The sequence below is a fragment of the Callorhinchus milii genome, unplaced genomic scaffold (genome assembly GCF_018977255.1).
Source record: "Callorhinchus milii isolate IMCB2004 unplaced genomic scaffold, IMCB_Cmil_1.0 Scaffold362, whole genome shotgun sequence".
Lineage (NCBI taxonomy): Eukaryota > Metazoa > Chordata > Chondrichthyes > Chimaeriformes > Callorhinchidae > Callorhinchus > Callorhinchus milii.
In genome coordinates, this window is record NW_024705103.1 from 56,276 (window position 1) to 74,660 (window position 18,385).

Here is an 18,385-nt window from a genome sequence, read left to right on the forward strand (position 1 = left end):
TCAGTGTGCGACCAGAGAGTATTCCCAGGTCGTCAGAGGGGATGAGTTTCTTCGCTGGTACTGGTTCTGCGCACGTTACTTGTTTAGCATCTAAGTCTCAGTCCCCGGCCCGACTGTGACAGAGTCAGTAATCTAATTGATCTCCAGGACACTCATTTGGTTGGATGTCACGCTCTATAAACCAAAATGCACTAAGGACAGCTAGAACTTACCTAACCTGGTGTTCGTTACTGTATTCTATACGGTTGCACCAATATACAGGAGCCCTAATGGCAGGAAGTCCAGAGCAGTTGTTAAAAAGACGGCACGCCGGCCGTAAGACGTCCAACATTGCTCTTGGAGAATCTGGACGGTCCATATCTTAGAAAGGGTAAGCCTCAGGCGGTATCTTCACCACCCGATCTATGTTTTGGTGGAATCTGCCTGGACCAGGAGCTCGCGAATGCGTTCTATTTTGCACCGGAACGGCAATCTTATGATTTTAAGAATATATCGCAGTGAACCTCATTTCCCCCCTTACTTGCCTGAGGTAACCATCTGCTCGCTGAACATAGTTTCTACATCTCAAGAGGAGACGATACACCCCGGCTGTAAGACAAAAGGTATCAACGTGGGTCAGCGCTAACATCATGAGCCCTGAAGCCCAATCAAAATAGTAATTGAAAACATATGCGAATACATAATTTTTTATGTTTTGCATTTTCCCAATGAACTTGGATCACTCAAGAAAGAGAGGACCCAATAAAGGTTTCTCTGTGCACAAAATAGGCTGTGTGGTGTTGTGTCTAAATGCCGGCAAGATAGCATGGTGGGAAGCATAATCTTAGTCAAAATATTAACTACCTCACCTGGTATACAGGAGATCGTGGGTTTGATCCTGACTCTAACGTCTGCATATGTGGAGTTCGCTTGTTCTCCCCGTGGCCGCGTTGATATATCTCCGGGTCCTCCGGTTTTTCCCTCCACATTTCAAGTATTTGGCTCCTATAAATTTCCACATAAGTCACTTTGTTGAGCAATCATTTGTGGTTAGGTCACTTCTGAAAAAGAGCTATATAGCTCACTGGCCCTTACCTGGCAAAATAAAAAATAGTTAGTTAGTATATCATCAGGGTCCACCCCTTGACCTCCTGCCAGTGAGCCTTTGACACTTCACTTGGCCTCAAAGTGCATCTTGCCTAGTACAAACACCATGGTGATATCACCGCCACTTCGGTCCAAATAGCGGTCGTTGTTGCTGCGCTGCCCTGTGGAATCGCTTACCTGCCCTCTTCAGGCCGTGCAGGCCCATGAGGCAAAGCACGAGCATTCTGAAGACAAGAAGGTGGGAGAGGCAGGGGGCGTCATGGTCCTCGGGTCCTGCACCGGCATTGGCCCCCGCGGCCGGCAAGTAGAACATGCAGAGGTTAAAATCGTGCAGGACGGCCTGGCACAGGGAGGTCACCTCTGCCTCGGACACACTGACAAAAACACAGGCCAAGGAGCGAGTGTTAGGAGTAGTGGGGGGATGTCAACAGATTAAATGTATGGAAAATGTTATCCTTGATTCATGTTTAATTGAAAACATTACAAGTAAAAACAAACAACCCAAAATTGACACGACCATGCGGTGATGTGATCCATACCTGCTGGTTGGATGAAGCAAACTCTGAAGGTAGAGGAAGCTCACAAGAAGCTTTTTAAGGTCTCGTGACCTGTTCATTATTTACATGTAAAACAGACAACAGTTTATTGGAAATTAACATTCATCTCCAGAAAAAAACTATAAAGGTGTATGATTCTGAAATGGAGTTCACATCGGAAAACGTCTAGCATTGCATGCTCTACGTTTCAAAGTAAAAAAAAAACAATATTGCTTAACAACTAGATAATATAAATTAATATCCAAAGGTTTGCCATTGTACTTTGAGAAATTCAATAAAAATTAACTTCTCAATCGAGTTTCAGTGCTCATTAGATACGTATCCAGCGACACCTAGTGGTGATCCATAAGAGGTTGTTTGGGGATCATGTTGGTCGCGAAAGCCTACGTGTTAAACTACCTTGTGGTGACATTCATTAATTAACAATAATATTTACCCTTGCGATACATGCAACAAATCCTGTAATATTTGTTTTAAGATTAAAGTCACTTAAATACAATAGAGAAAATAAGACTGTGCAAATTATACAGGCCACACGTAAGCTTTTTTGTTAAATAAAACTGTGATAATTTATTGAATTAATGCTGGAGTAAATTGTTACATGGCTACAAGCCAATATCCTCTGCTGTAACCCAAACATAATATTCACTAGAACATAGAGTTTCAAGACATAAGCCTCAAGGCATCACAGAAAACCTCAGTCCCTTGAAAACCATTTGTTGGCATTAATTTTCACAGATGTCTGTCCTGAAGAAACACCATGAAATTATCCTTATGTTGGCATTACAAAAACTACCATTTCATGTTATACACTTAAAAACAATACTTAAATGAAGCAACATCTTTATGACTTTTAAGTTGTACATTTAGATTGCATGAAGTTCTATAGCCATGCACGATCAAATACAAGTATGTGACAAGTTCTTTATCATGGCTGCATTCAGTTGATAAGTGTGAATGATGCAGTTGTCACACCTCTGTTTACTAAGAGATGCCTTCTTACAAGGAGCCTCTTTCTTGAGGAGCTCCATATACATCTTCTTGGCTTTAATAAACACTCGTCTCATGTTACCAACAGCACCGTCAAATCCCACCTCAGACTGAATGCTACGTGGAAACAAAAGTGGAAAACACACTTGAAATTTTCGCACCTAAAGAAGTTTTTGAAAATGAATCGATAAAAAAAACACCGCAAACTTCTTTAAAAAGTGTTTATGCATTATAGTCATAGGCAATGGGGTTTACCAGCGCATGTAGTAGTAGGCTGCCTCCACATTGTAAGACCGGTTCCCAGCCAATGTACCCAACTGATTTAAAGGCATTCCTATAAAAAAAGACAAAAACAACGCAGTTACACAAACCAGAGGTTCGCCCTTGGTGCAGTTCACAAATTCTGTTGAGACATAAGATTCAAGTTGACAATACAAACTGGTTGAGTAGCAACTACTATTATTGTTCTTGAAGCTTCCATCCCCTAAACTTTACTCCTCCCTTCCCTCCCCACCTCCACCAAGAGCCATGGTGGTCAAATAACTACGACAACACGCAAAGTTCAAAATATTTAGCTTAGCATGTATTATTATTATTGCGATGATTCAGGCAAAATATGATTCATAGGGTGGACCCCTATGAATAACACATTAATTATACTCTTAGGTTTTTTTCGGTAAAGTCACATAGGTAAAAAATTATGATAAAATGATATTAAATGAAAATAACTCAATTAAATCACGACGTTTCGGAGGCAACACAAGCTTCCTTCATCAGGTGTAAAAAAGGCACAGCAAAATAACTGTAGCGAAAAAAAAAACCTAAGAGTATGAATCCTTGCAGTGACGAAAGCTTCAATTCTAGAATACATTCATTATACACAAAAATCAAGCTTTAGTTGTTAGTTGATGCTCTATAACACTGCATTGGTATGATGACAGCATAGTATCAAGGTACTGCAAGAATAGCAATTACCACATGTGACCACTCATAATGACATTTACTATAACAGAGGTTAAAGGTTTAGATTGAAGGGCACCAATGACAGCAGTGATATTTTTTTTAAGAAGATACAACTCAAAATTAATCGTGCAGACAAACACAATCTCTGTCTTGGTCCGTCTGATAGAACCTTGAAGTTTCATAAATGAGAAAATAATTGAAAGCCACATTCCTCGCATAGCGCCCTCGAATGACAGAACTGCGGTATGACTCCCAAACCTTTGAATACAAAGTAGAAGATTGGCTTTTAGCTTAAACATTCGTGACTGCAGGAATTCATATTCTTTGGTTCTTTCGGTAAAGTCACGTCGATAGAAAATAAAAACAAAATAAAAATAAATTTAAAAATAAATTTAAAATAAAAGCAAAAAACGCACATTTCGATCGCAACACAAGCTGTCTTCATCAGGCGGAGAGAAAAGAGGGGGCAAACCTCCAAAAAGAGGGACCAAGCCTCCATTAGCATTGGCTGCCCGGCCCATGCTGTTAACGCCGCACAGCTTTCCTTGCTGCTGCCTCACAACTCTAGTCCCCGCCCACTCACGACTTTGAAGCCCTTTTCAGCAGTTGCATTTGGAGGCTTACCCCCTCTTTTCTCTCCGCCTGACGAAGACCGCTTGTGTTGCGATCGAAACGTCGTGGGTTTTTTGCTTTTATTTAAAATTGTATTTTAATTTATTTTTTTATATCTACGTGACCTACCGAAAGAACCAAAGAATAAAAGATTGGCCACTACAGCTACTTCATAATAAGCGGTGCATGAAGGGAGCCACCACTATGGCTAATTCACGACACACAGCGCATGGTGGGAGCCATCCATATAAAATGGAGACAAAGTACACCAGGAAACATCATAACCTGTGATGGCTCAAAACCTGTTATTTGCCGAATGCACGGTGCGACATTGTCAATAAAGGAAAGTGCGGCTAAAATCCATTGATGTCCATTTCTATGCTCCACTGCTTATTCTCCCCAAACTTAAAATTCACCAACTAACACGAACCAGAAAGGTGAAATATAGTCACATAATCCCCACGATCCATACGACATGAGGTTGTTGCTCATCCAGCAGTGGATTGACAAAGGGCTGTACAGTAAACCTTGGATTGCGAGTAACTTGGTCTGCGAGTGTTTTGCAAGACGAGCAAACATTTTAAATAAATATTAATTTGATAAACGAGCGAGGTCTTGCAATACTAGCACGTATACGTTTTGTCTGCCGAGCGTCACGTGATCACAACTGATATACGAGTGCTTTGATATACGAGTGCTTTGGATTACAAACACGTTTCCGGAACGAATTTTGCTCGCAATCCAAGGTTTTACTGTACATGTAAAATCTGCTGGGAAAATGTTTTGGGAATGAAATACAAATGCATCCAACTCTTATTTGGGTTGTTCAGTCTTCCCCCACACCTGAGATTATCACGGTGGCTATGTATGGTGTGAAAGAAGTTCAACAAACATACATACAAGACACAAACTGGACAATTCCAGTGGTAAGCAGAGATGTTCTCAACGTACCAACGTGGGGAGCTACTGCCAGAGCCTGGAGGTAAAAGCGCTCGGACAGGTGATGGGTGTCGATGACGCCCAGCTCATTCTGGTAGCGAGCTACAGCAGACAGAGCCAGCACACACCATCAATCACAGCACCGCTACTCAACAGTGATATGCATACTACTCCGTATCTGTGTTCCACATGCAAAATACGAATACAATATTTGCTTGCTAAAATATGAGCTCAGTTATAGGGAGAGACACTACGGGAAGTGTTCTGTTTGACCACAAATGTCAACAAAAACCAGTACATTCTGTGGGTTAGACAGCGGCTTCCTTCCTTCTGCATTGTTTATTGTTGTTTCTTGTTTACTCGGTAGCTCACCTAGGTCTCCAAGGTATATCAGGCAGTGGTGACAAGCCATCCGTGCCCACTCCAATGCACGAGATGAAACCATCGCTGGTTTCTTTACAGCTGCAACAAGAAACATTACAAATAGCGTTAAAGTACAACCACATCACGTGATACAAAAAAAACTATTGGATATTTTTGTTACAAAAAGGCATTTGCTCATAGGAATGGTAAAAATCAAGGTCTTGAGCCTGGATTTGAATAGGAGCAGAGGACTTAACAGCATGGATGACTGTCGGCAACATGAGAACATTATAGACCACCCATGAAGCAAAGGATGACTGAAGCTTTGACAGAAAGCCTCGGTTGGTTGAGTGGAGTGCGGGGAAGGAAGCAGTGAGATGAGAGCGGAAAGGTATGTAAGGGTGAGTCCAAATACAATCCAATGGATTTAATAGAGGAACACTTTCAGATTTATTTTAAAGCTCTGTACACTTACAAACAATGCATAACTTTTACATCTAGAAATCAGCCACTATGGTGCATTATTGTATGTTTTATTCCTCTTGAATATCTTAGGAAATTTTTTTTTTATTTAGGTCTTTGCATGTGGAATTGACATGCACCATCTGTGCACAGATACACAGGCACTGCCGTGACTCTGGATTTGAAGCGGAGGTGGTTACACAAAAGAAACAAAGTTATTATTTGTATTATTTGGTTCTTTCGGTAAAGTCACGTATAAAGATAAAATAATAAATTAAATAATAGCATACGACGTTTCGATTGCAACACAAGCAATCATCATCAGGTATAAATGAAATAGCAACAAAAAATCTAACCAGAAAACTATAGACAGACATATAAGCAGACAGATATCACCAAGATACATAGAGAGAGTAACACAGGTACAGAGAGGGGGATCGTCTCTGTGGGGTGGCCTTAAATAGACAGAGGGGGGCGGAGGCAGAGAGAGGGAGGGGTTAGAGAAAAAATTTACATGTCAATGAGTACGAAGAGACGCGTAGTAAAGTACGCAGGCTTGAACATTAGGAGAGAGGGAGAAAGAACACACTAAATTAAATAACCTAGCAAAATATCGAAATGTTAAGATTATTATTTGTACTTGCTTCGTGATCTCAGTCTGCTTACTGAATGTTCAAAGAACTGTCAGACACGTGATCATAAAATGTTCAAAACTCCCTTGAAAACAGCAACGACTTGAGTGCCACCTTGTGGATGGATAACAGATAAACTGCCAATCATTCGAAATTCTGCCATATATTCCGTTGCATAGTAATAATGCAGAATGGACAACTTTTCCAGGTAACCTGTCTCCAATAGCAGATTGGATATATGAATGATGGAAAACAAGAACAAAATAATAAAACAATCGCATTGTTTTATGCCACTACGATGGCGCTGTACCGCTCAGCGTGTCGACAACGTGGGTCCAGTCGATACAGGCCTGCAGCTCCAGCTGATAGTGAGACTGCAGGGTAAGCAGCAGGTGTTGATAGAAGCCGACACCCGCGACAAGGTGCGTGCGGTACGCACATTCCATCGAGCCCCGGGTCTGAAGCTGCTGCATGAGGTAAGTCACCCCAAAAGGCAAGTTTAAAAAATCCCACAAGACAACAAATCTGTACACACAGTAGCTTTAAACACATACATGTATATATCTGTATGTTGAAGCAATGTATGACATTAAAGTGTCTGCAGTTAGTGTTGCAGACAAGAACATTTGAAATTGGGCTGAGAGAAAAAACGCTTTTCAATAAGTTAGGCAATGACAAAAGGGGTGCAAAATGCAGGGTCCACACTTTTGAAAGAGTCAATGCACAATAGATTACGGCATGTGTGATATATTATAAACATTTTCTCATGAAAATACAAATTTTGTGAACATATGACATCAGAAATTTTTCCCAAATACTATAAATATATACTCTTTGGATCTTTCGGTAAAGTCACGTAGGTAGAAAAAATAATAAATCACGACGTAGCTACTACGTGAGCAGTCCTCCTGCTGTGTTTGTTTCACACCTGATGACGGTTGCTTGTGTTGCTATCGAAACGTCGTGATCTATTATTTTTTCTCCTTACGTGACTTTACCGAAAGAACCAAAGAGTATGGATTCCTGTAGTCACGAAAGCTTCAAATCAAGATAATATCAATATTTTAGTATTGGTAATCTGTGTGTTCGTTTCACAACATGTGAAGCAACTTTGGACAAAAAAAATGATACATGTAATATTTCCTGCACACAGAAATTAAGCAGTCTATCACTGGTTCACTCTCTCGGCACAACAGATGAAATTGTAAAGTTTCTTAAATCCCTCCTCGTTATTTTAAATGGCTACACTACAGTTAGTCATGGTGTGGGTAATCGTCCCTCTTCCAAGATGTCTGGCCAGTATGGAAGAGTAGGCCAAATATCCCCTAGAGGCTATCTGGTGCTCCCTCTAGTGGAGACCCTTCTACCAGCCGTAATATGAACAAAAAATGCATAGGTGCACCTTTACCTTTTATTGCCTTATTTAAAATACCACACCTTACGATTTGCTTTGACAGCATGAATCACTTCATAGTAGACCTTCCTCCAAAGCAGCTCCTCAGCCTTGCGTCCGTAATCCACAGGGTGCAAGAACATGAGCTTCACGCACAGCTCCCGCAACCTTATTGCAATGAAAACACACACAAGCATGCAAAAACTGCAGGTTCAATTATGATTAGAGCAGCTATGTTTTATATGCACCCTGAGGTGACGAAGTGGCCCAGAGATCACAGCACCAAATCATACTGCCGAGATCCTGGGATCAAATCAAGGTAGCCTGTTATTAAACAGAGTTATTCAGTGTAGTATGCCGATGGTCTCAGCCCAGTAACCAATGGTGGTACAAAAAAAAGGATTAGTTTAAATTTGGTTCTGCACTCAATTGGCTAAATTACAGTTATAAGATTTAAAATATCAGTTTGACTCATGCGATGAACATTACTCTCAGTGGCAGAGTGGGTGGAGAAAGTGCCCTACTGTGTGGACCAGATGTCACTTCAAGGATCCCAGAGGTAGTTCTGTGATATACGCTTCTGTGGGCCATTCTCTGGATACTTTATCTCATGACGTGATGCCGATCGCACGATTGGAATTAAATTGTATAAAAATAACCATTTAAATGAAATTCACCCTACCCACAAAGTGTGGTCCCTCCAACACTGCAGTAGATGCAGTGTTGGAGGGAATATTCTTTAATTAACATTCATTTTGTTGAACATGACAGAACAACACATTTTAACATCTTGCAATGATATCAATTTTATTGAAACAAATTGCTTACTTGTTTCTTTGGCTCACATTCTCTGGCTTGAAGACTTCTTGACAAACAGATGAACTGGAAATTATGGTGTCCAGCCGATGAACAACATCCACACCGCCCTACAAGCAGGTTACACCAGGACACACAGCATTTTAATAATACTTAAGAATACTTTCATTTTATATAGCGTCATTCATGCCAACAGCAACCCACAAAGCTGTACATGAATGACATATAAGGACCAAATCCCTAAACGCAGTTGACTAGGGAGAGCGCTAAAGAAGCGTTACAACTCGCACTCAATTTTTATAAACGGTGAACCAATTAATGGCAGAGGCCGTTTCGACAATTATAACGTGACAAATAAGCTATTATTGTCCTAAACACTGCATTATCCACAGCTGAAAAGGTGCCTACAGAGTGTATTCAGCATAAAACTTTATGTAGTATTCTTTGGTTCTTTCGGTAAAGTCACGTAGAAATAAAATAAATAAAATAATAAATACAACGTTTCGATTGCAACACAAGAAACCATCATCAGGTAGAACTAAATTTGAGCGAGAGACAAAACACAGACAGACACACAAGCAGGAGAGACAACACAGAGACACACAGAGACACAACATAGACACACAGAGACTCAATGCCTCTGTGTCGAGGCCTTAAATAGAGAGGGGGGCAGAGAGAGAGGTGGGTCTGCTGGAGCAGAGAAATTCGTATGTCACTGAAAGACTCACAGACTGGTACATTTCGATTTAAAGCTTTCGTGACTGCAGGGATTCATCTTCTTGTTCTTTCGGTAAAGTCACGTAGAAGGGAAGTAATAAATAATAAAAATAAAACAAATAAAACAATTCTCACGACGTTTCGGCTGTTTCATTCAGACGCTGTCGCCTCGACAACCTGGTTTTCACCTGAGGACGGCTGCTTGCGTTGTGGCCGAAACGTCGTGAGAATTTTTTTATTATGTTTTATTTTTATTATTTTATTACTTCCCTTCTACGTGACTTTACCGAAAGAACCAAGAAGAAGACTGGTACATTTTAGAGAGAGTTGTGTGGAAACCCACATCAATGAGAGATTATAATATTGCACACTAATGTGCTGTATTCCAAGAGAGTGGTAAGCACACAACGCTTTGCATCCAGCGGCCTGAGTTCAAATCCGGCTCACATCAGGAGCGTGTGATAAATCTGAACCGGACCAGGGCCACACTCCATTTACCAACCCACACTGACCATCATGGTGAAGTATGGTCAAACAACCCGCAATGACCACGACGTGGAAGGCCTGAATCCAGCAACAGATTAACAAAGAGCTCTACATGCTTCTTCGTTTAGTTTGAAGTTTGTCCAAATGTCTCAATTGTGTGTTAAAGGGGGCAATTCATCCTGCAGCGTCTCACGAACAACGTACCGATGAGGAACGATAAAGTCGACCTATTTGGATTGGGCCCTTTAAACACAAGTGGATCATCGACCGTGGCTCTATGATGATGATGAACTACATCGTAATGTGGTTCAGAGGCCCATGCGAGCCGGTCGACTTGGAGAGGGCCTTCATCAAGCAGCAATACTCATGATGATGATGATGGAAATACAATATCACCACTAGCTCACCGGCAGACTTGGGAGAGGGAGCATTCATCCATCGGTGGCACATAGTTCATGATGATGACGAACAAAAAATAATACCATAGACCTCCCTTAATTCAGCAGTGGATCTACCACGGCTCATCCTCACGATTAAATAACAACACCAATGAGGCCAAGTGACCCGGACCACTTGAAGAGGGCCCCCTCAACAAGCGGTAATGATCACGGCTCAATAATTACACCAATGGTCAAAAACAACATCACGAAATACTATCAATCCGTTGAATTAACAACAAAATCAAACAAGACGGACCCCCCCCCCCCCTCCGATAACGCCACCGAGGCCTAGCGAGTAGGCCGCGAGATGAGGGCCGCGAAGTCACCGCGCTCGACTAGCGGCGCACCCACCGGTAGAGGCGCTTCGTCTGCACGATTCTAGGCGAGTCGTGAGGAGGCAGCGGCGCCGCCGGTGGGGCCGGTGGGGCCGCCTCGGCCATCGGGAGGCAGCACGAGTCGCTCGCCGTGGTCATGGGGCCCCGCGTCTCTCCGACTCCTCGTAGCGAGAGGCAGACACCATCACGACACCGACACGATCGATCCTTCGATCGATCGCTCCTTGAAGCCGTCTCGGAAAACGCTGCGCGGCTGGTGAGTGGAAAGCTTCGGAGGTGTGGAGTGCACCTAGCCTGGCACGGGGGACGTCACCGCCGCGTAGTGGCCGATTGGTGTGCTTTTGTCACTTGCGTCCGATTGTAAATGCTGTGGCTTGGTTCTCCAAACACACCGGTGTTGTTGTTGTTGTCGTCGTAGTGACGAATTGGACGCGTTCTGTTTACGTGACAAACCCCCTTATTAATTGGCCGTGTCGGGTGGTGGCGGGTTTAACGACACATTTATAGTTACGCCATCTAACCCAAAAAATAAACAAAAATCTGTATTATGGATGGTATTGTTCGCGAATGCACTAAACACGTGTTAAGGTAACGTCTGGTGTTGTGTCTGTGCAGTCGTTTGTGATGGTGGAGAGAGGTGGTGGTGTGGCAGGAGTTATCCCTCCTTGTGGATGTGGAGGGAAGTGTCACGTAGTAAGTTTGCTTCCGCGACCAATATCGATAATATAGGTAGTTTTTGTTTATTATTACACGCTTGTTAACACATTCCTGCAGAGGGAGCTGGTAGGAACGTTGGGTTGCTCGGTCAATGGTCAGGATCAACGGCGGCGTGGTGTATTCCGCAAATATGCCCGACTGTGAGGGCGGGCACAAGTCGGCGTGAGTAGGTTAAAACGTTGAGTTTTATAAGGTTACAACGGGGTGACCAGCCCCTCCCCACCCAGCCACCCAGCCACACCCCCCACCCAGCCCTACCCTCCCTACCCAGCCCCTTCCTGCACGACGGACGGACACAATAATCGCCTGTGGGCTGGTGTAACCAGGTTCCTACCAGTATTAACTCACTCTGTTGTATCCTCAAATCTTGTAACTCAATTTTAACCCACTTCCTAATGTGGTATCGACTGCAAACTTGGCATACTTATGTCATACTGATGACAATACTATATTCTATCATAAAAAATTTAAATATATATTTTTAAACATTATTTTTTATGTTATGTTTCGGCTTGGGTCTAATTGTCCACGGTCAACTGACGTTGGCTGTAAATGACCAAGGTCCCTTATGTTATGGCAAGCTTCGGGGCCACTTCTTGGAGTCGTGGAGTTCTGCCATTACTAGTACATTTCATAAAAGCGTGTTTTTAAAATAATACTTATTTTGGGGTTAGATCGTGTAAATGTGTCGTTAACCCCGCCACCACCGACATAAGCAATTAGTAAGGTTTGTCGCATAAACAGAATTGCCAATTAACATGTTGTTTACTCGACAAACCGTACTAACTAGTAAGGTAAACAGAATTTACGTGACAACCCTTACAAAACAGAATTGGCAATTGGCATGTTTACTTGACAAACCTTACCAATTGGCTGTGTCGGGTGGTGGCGGATTTAACGACACATTTATATTTCTGCGATGTAACCCAAAAAAAACTGTACTATGGAAGTGTCAGGGCGTCGTGGCGGTGTGGAGTGAACCCGATAACATGCGACGCTGATCTTGTTATCGGGATAACGGTGATACAGGGTGAACGGACTCCGAAGGCTTCATGGTTGTATAGGGGGTATAGACTACGGGATATGTTAAACAAATATTCTGGCAAGTCAGTATCTTAAATGAACCTCCACTATTATTGGAGATTCAACGGTACAAAGAAATGTACAGAAACACAAAAATTAAGCATCCACGAGGTAATCACAATGGTTTGCAGAATGTTGATTTTCTAATGAAAATACACATTTTGTGAACATATTTCTTCATAAATCTTGCCAAACACTATTGATGTTAGTATTGGTAAGCTGTTACATCATAGGTAGTTCGCTCAGATGAAATATTAAAGTTTCTGAAATCCCTCCTAATTTTAAACGGATACACCAGTTGGGTAATCGTCCTTCTTCCAAGACGTCTGGCTAGTATGGAAGAGTAGGCAAAATGTCCTCCAGATGCATTTGAGCAATAATCTTCAGGTGCACCTTTACAGTTTGCTTCACAGCATGAATCCGTAATCCACAGGGTGAAAAAACATGAGCTTCACGCAGTTATTGTTGGTGTGTAGTTTTACTTTTAACTCTTGCAACATGGCTGGGGGAGGACAGTTGATTGAAAACAATTTGTATCTAGCACAAGTTACAACTAAACAGCTCCCCTATCCATGTTGAGTATCATATGGTAGGTATATACCGCCGCCTTTTAATTGCAGATGGAATTCAAGTAAACTAAAGAACAAAGAAAGTGTTTACATATTTTTTATTATTTCTACAAGGATAACACATTTTAGTTCAGTTGCATAAATACAAGCGCACAGGTGAGAAGCATTCAACTTATGGTTAAAATACATTTTACGGTACAAAATGTCAGAGCATCAGTCACAATGATTCAAGATTTATTCAAACTGGAATTCATGGAATGACTGAAAAATATCCGTGGAAGCACACAGTATTTGAATTCAAGAATACTCATGAATTAAAATAAAAAATATTGCATCAAAATTCCAAAAATAATCACAAAAACATAACGGGTGTGCTGTGGCATTGAACAAAAAACAGCTGAAAAATAAATCATCATTGTCATTAAAACCATTTATTCGAAAACTAAATTTACTATTTAAAGCAGTGACTGCTCATGTTTAAAATAAGGAGACTAACCTGTTGTAACAGTAATAATGACAACAGTGAGGATTTTACGGCCCAACCAGCAGAGATGCAAATTCTGTCGCTGCAAAACTTCCCGCCATTCCCGTCGTTGGAGCTGACGGACGCGAGTGACGAACAGACGCTTTCGGTGCTTGTCAGCCACCTGGAAATGTGTATTCGCCAGAGGCAGAACATGCGGGACGAGTTGGCCCGGGCTCGTAAGTGCCACCAACAGGCACACATGTATGCACGGCATCCACTATCAGATCTTAATGCACAGCACATTTATTATGTCGGGTAAAAGTGATAGTTCAATTGTTGACCGTCAACAAATTTAGAAACATGCGTTTAGATTATTTGGCTGCTATACATTTCCACATGGTAATCCACTTCATTGAGCTATCATTAGTGGCCAGGTCACTTCTGAAAAAGAGCTATATAGCTCAGTAGGCTGTACTTGGTGAAATTAACATAGTTTAGTTTATTTAGCTATCTTATTGTTGTTGCTACCACTCTGCCACGTAATGGAATTGTTTGAAAGAATTATGGGTTTTTGCTTTCTCTGCTATTCCTCTGTTGGCGAATAGAGGGTATCTTGCGAGCAGGCCTGCAGGAGCTGGACAATAATGTGATGGGGCGTGAGAACTGGATCGAGACGCAGCAGGACAAGTTGGCAGAGAAGGACCGGCAGCTAGCAGCGCAGCGTGCAGAATTAGAGCGCATGGAGAAGAAGGCCAAGACGCTCGAGTACAAGGTATGTGTAGAACTCGCAATGACATTTCTGACGAGTTTTTTTTGTTGACTTTTGAATAGAGGTGGCGAACATACAGCTCTCAAGCCAAATTTCCCTGAGGACTTCATTTCACATAGCCCATGGCTAATTGAGGCCTCGCACTTGGACTTGCACATGATATGATAGATCTGTCACTGCAAGCATCAGAGCCACACTAATTGGCTACTAGAAGGGAATATTTTATAACTAGCAACACTATCAAATGTTATCATACTTAACCACCTCTGTCACTGTAACAGCCTCTTGTAGTCACAGAGGTGACTGATGCGTTTGATTCATTGCAGCCTACAAATGGTATTTAAAAATCAAATTTTGCAATCTATAAGGAAAATGCTCCAAGCCCCACTTTAGACAATGCTTAAGTGTTCTGAATTTGTGAAATAATAAGCTAACTTATATTCTGCACAGTGTCGCCTCTCAAAAGTGTTTTCTATAATTGTGCCGTATGCACGTTTGCAGATCGACGTACTGCAGAAAACCAACAACATTCACGAGGATGACAAACGGCTTCTGCAGCAACAAGTGGAGGAGAAGCGCAATGAGCTACAAAGGCAGCTCGGTGACAAGCAGCGAATGGAGATGCGAATGCACGGTGTTGTCAGTGAGACGAAGAGCAAGTGGGAGCGTGAATGTGTGAGTGTTCCCCACATGTCTTATCAAATTCACTTTTTTATGTTGAGATAAGTGCTGTTTTTTCGATGAAAAGTAGTTTGGGAAATCAAAAGCAGGAGTTATCCATATCCAGCAACTATGTTTTATACCAAAAATATTTTCTAAAATATATCCTCCCAAAAAATATAACTTGCTCAGGACCAGGAGAAAATGTCTACATTTATATATGTAAAATTCAGTAAATTAGGAGAAATAAGCTGCAGATTATGAGTTCCATCCAATCACAATGGTAATCAGGAAGTGTACTATAACATTTCACAATTAGGTTGGTGCCTTTGGGCTGGTAAAAAAAAATGGTTCAATCTACGCAACTTAACACTTATTGGATCCCACTGTTGGCATGGACACTGCCTCGAGGCACAGTGTTATATTTTTAGCAAAGTCGTTAACAACTAAATTTCGATTTAAGCTTTCGTGACTGCAGGGATTCGTCTTCTTGGTTCTTTCGGTAAAGTCACGTAGAAGGGAAATAATAAAATAATAAAAATAAAACATAATAAAATAATTCTCACGACGTTTCGGCCACAACGCAAGCAGCCATCCTCAGGTGAAGACCAGGTCTGTTGGTGAGACAGCGTCTGAATGAAACACCACCACGCTTGGAGCGTCTTTTTAAGCTGGGTTGGAAGGGGGAAGGGCGCCTTGACAAAATAATTTGCATATTACAAACTAGTTACGTAGTCGTATTACATTGCCATCTTTGCCACATGCTGGGCTAGGATCGACGCGTGGCAGCCAAGCAGATGGAGATGCAGAACAAGCTGTGGGTGAAGGACGAAAAGCTGAAGCAGCTAAAGGCCATCGTGACAGAGACAAAAGGGCCGGAGCGGACACCACGCGAGCGAGAGAGAGTGCCACCCCCGCGTAAAAAGCGTTCCGCCTCCCCTTCACCTGCACCGGTAATTACTTTTCTGAAGTTAACATTCGCACTGCACAACAGTTATGCATTCGATAGGAGTTGTACTGCAACACGAGGAAATGTTTGTGTAGAGGCTATGAGTTTTGGGTAGAGAAATCCAAGTTATAATATAAGCTGACAGGTTCACAGCTGATTCATGTGATTTTCACATTGTTTAACATGTGTTTACTGAGAGGATTGTGGGTCTTTTCATCGCTTTGCGTGCTTGTGGAATAGCCAACATCTGTCCACGTCTGCACGGGACCGCAGAGAGGGCCCGTGGCCTTGCCACGCAATGCCTTAACCAGCCGCCGTTCCAACTCCCACGACAACATTTCTGTTGCATCCTACGTGAACGAGTGGGAAGGGAGGCTGGGGCCTGGTGAGGCGTGGAAGGGTTTGCGAAAGCATCACCAAGGTAGGCAGGCAGGCAAGATGGCGGCCACTCCCACCCACATGGACAGGTGTTTGAGAAGGACCACAAGGAAAAATGAGGCTGCAGAAGAATGCTTATCAAGCAGTGAGGAACAAGAGAGGCAAGTGAGTGAGGATAGTGAAGGACAGCAGGCAAGCCAGATGCATCTCAATTACACAAGTGAGGAAATACAAAACTGAATTTCTTTGTAGCATATATATTGCTGTGTGCACTGATTTCATTAGCTCTGTATGTCCGCACTACTTTAGACGGCACCCCCAGTGCCACTGAGGCACAGGAGGTCACATTCGGCTGGGCCGGAACGCTGGATCGACCACAAGCCAGCGACGAGTGTGGATACGGGGACGGTGATGCAGCCATCGGTTACCAATTCCGTCACGGTGCTCATGCCGACAGAGCGTGCCCTTTCCAAGGCGGACAAGTACATGCTCACACATCAGGAACTCGCCTCGGATGGAGAAATTGAAACTCGTCTCATCAAGGTGAAGTGAATAAGGAAATCTTCATGGTTAATCTTGAGTGCTTTTTTATTATTTGTAGAAAGTGTTTGTTGCATTCTTCGTTTGAATTTAGTTATAAAAACAGTATTGATTTTTGCATGGAAACGTTTGCTGAATGGGTCATGCTTTGGTTAATCTGGTATAGATTCCTCAAATTATTTAAGAAAATAATTGGCCAAAGGACCTGAAAAAGACATTCTAGACTCAGCGAGCATGTCTTTTACCTACTTTGTATTCTCATAACAGGAATGCATGTCTGAAACTGAATACGTTTTTTGTCTGCAGGGCCAAGTTTACAAGACACGAGGCGGTGGTCAGTCCGTACAGTTCACAGACATTGAGACCCTAACGCAGGAGTCGCCCTCATCCAGGTACTGTCCACTGTTTTTACAAGTTTTATTTTTGTGGATTTTTACATTGCCTGCATTTACATATATTCGTGAGAATGTTGGTACATTTTTTCTACGTTTTCTCATGATATGCAATGCTGCACCGATCTTGACCTCTGTAGGAAGCGCAAGTCAGATCAGCGTGCGCCTGTGCAGCGATCAGATACACCTGACTCTGAGTGGACCGACGTGGAGACAAGAGTGAGGACAAAAGTGTTGTTGTTTATCATTTTGAGTCTTGAAATAATAAGAAATCCAGAAAACAAATTGCTCTTATTTTGTAAACAAATAACTTGCTGTCCCAGGATGTGTGACATGAGTTTGAAGCTTTGTTAGCAGAAATACATTTAAAGTTGCAATCAAGCATGTCATGATGACATACTCGTTATTTAAATGCATTTCTCTTTCTCTGCAGTGTGCAATTGCAGTCGAGATGAAAGCTGGCTCCACTGCTGGACCAGGCATCCAACACCATGCTCAGCCCAAGTATGTATCACGAGTTGCATTGCAAAGCGTTTTTTTTTTTGGATTTGTGCTTGAATGGGGGAAAAAATCTGACTGTAATATGTGACTTTTTCAACAGACGGACGAGGCCTTAAAAATACCAACGTCTGGACTTCGAATATACGATTTGGGATCCACGCACCTTTTTAATAATTGGAGCAACCAGTCGTGGCCTGGATTTTTTTTTATCAATAAACATTTAGGTTTGTCGGAAATTGCTTATGATAACTCTTTGTACGCATATGCAGGGCCTCTACAACGTGTATTCATTGCTCTTCAAACTTGTGATCTCTGTTGAACTGAAATATGGAAAAAAAGGAGTTTTACGCCAAACTTCTAGACTACACATTTTACAATATTAAAATTTTAGTTTTAATGTGCACTTTACATTTCATTTGCTATGCTGTATTGTGTTGTTCTTTAGTTCCTCATGAAATGTACTGTCACATACAGTATTGCTAAATTTATTTTTGGCAGATTAAACACATTTACAAAATACAGAGCCGTAACAAAAAAGTATTTTAGATCAACTTCGAGATGTACAATTTT

General features: G+C 42.1%; 2 protein-coding genes across 2 annotated transcripts; one reads left to right on the forward strand and one right to left on the reverse strand.

Annotated features, from left to right (window-relative positions):
• Positions 1-1,201: 1,201 nt before the first annotated feature.
• smg5 (SMG5 nonsense mediated mRNA decay factor) lies at positions 1,202-10,929 on the reverse strand. Its single transcript, XM_042346167.1, has 10 exons — positions 10,804-10,929; positions 8,826-8,923; positions 8,042-8,165; positions 6,915-7,071; positions 5,520-5,609; positions 5,160-5,249; positions 2,889-2,967; positions 2,619-2,750; positions 1,626-1,694; positions 1,202-1,460 (listed from the first exon to the last, which is right to left on the reverse strand). Exons 1-10 carry the CDS (start codon positions 10,927-10,929, stop codon positions 1,202-1,204), a joined length of 1,224 nt encoding a protein of 407 aa, XP_042202101.1.
• A 2,782-nt stretch (positions 10,930-13,711) lies between these two features.
• Positions 13,712-17,818, forward strand: LOC121852057 (kinesin-like protein KIF23; the record flags this gene model as incomplete). Its single annotated transcript, XM_042346168.1, has 8 exons — positions 13,712-13,862; positions 14,232-14,398; positions 14,897-15,070; positions 15,829-16,008; positions 16,692-16,925; positions 17,229-17,314; positions 17,455-17,533; positions 17,748-17,818. Coding segments are annotated over exons 1-8 (1,142 nt in total), but the record flags the coding sequence as incomplete, so codon positions are not given.
• Between the last annotated feature and the right edge of the window lie 567 nt (positions 17,819-18,385).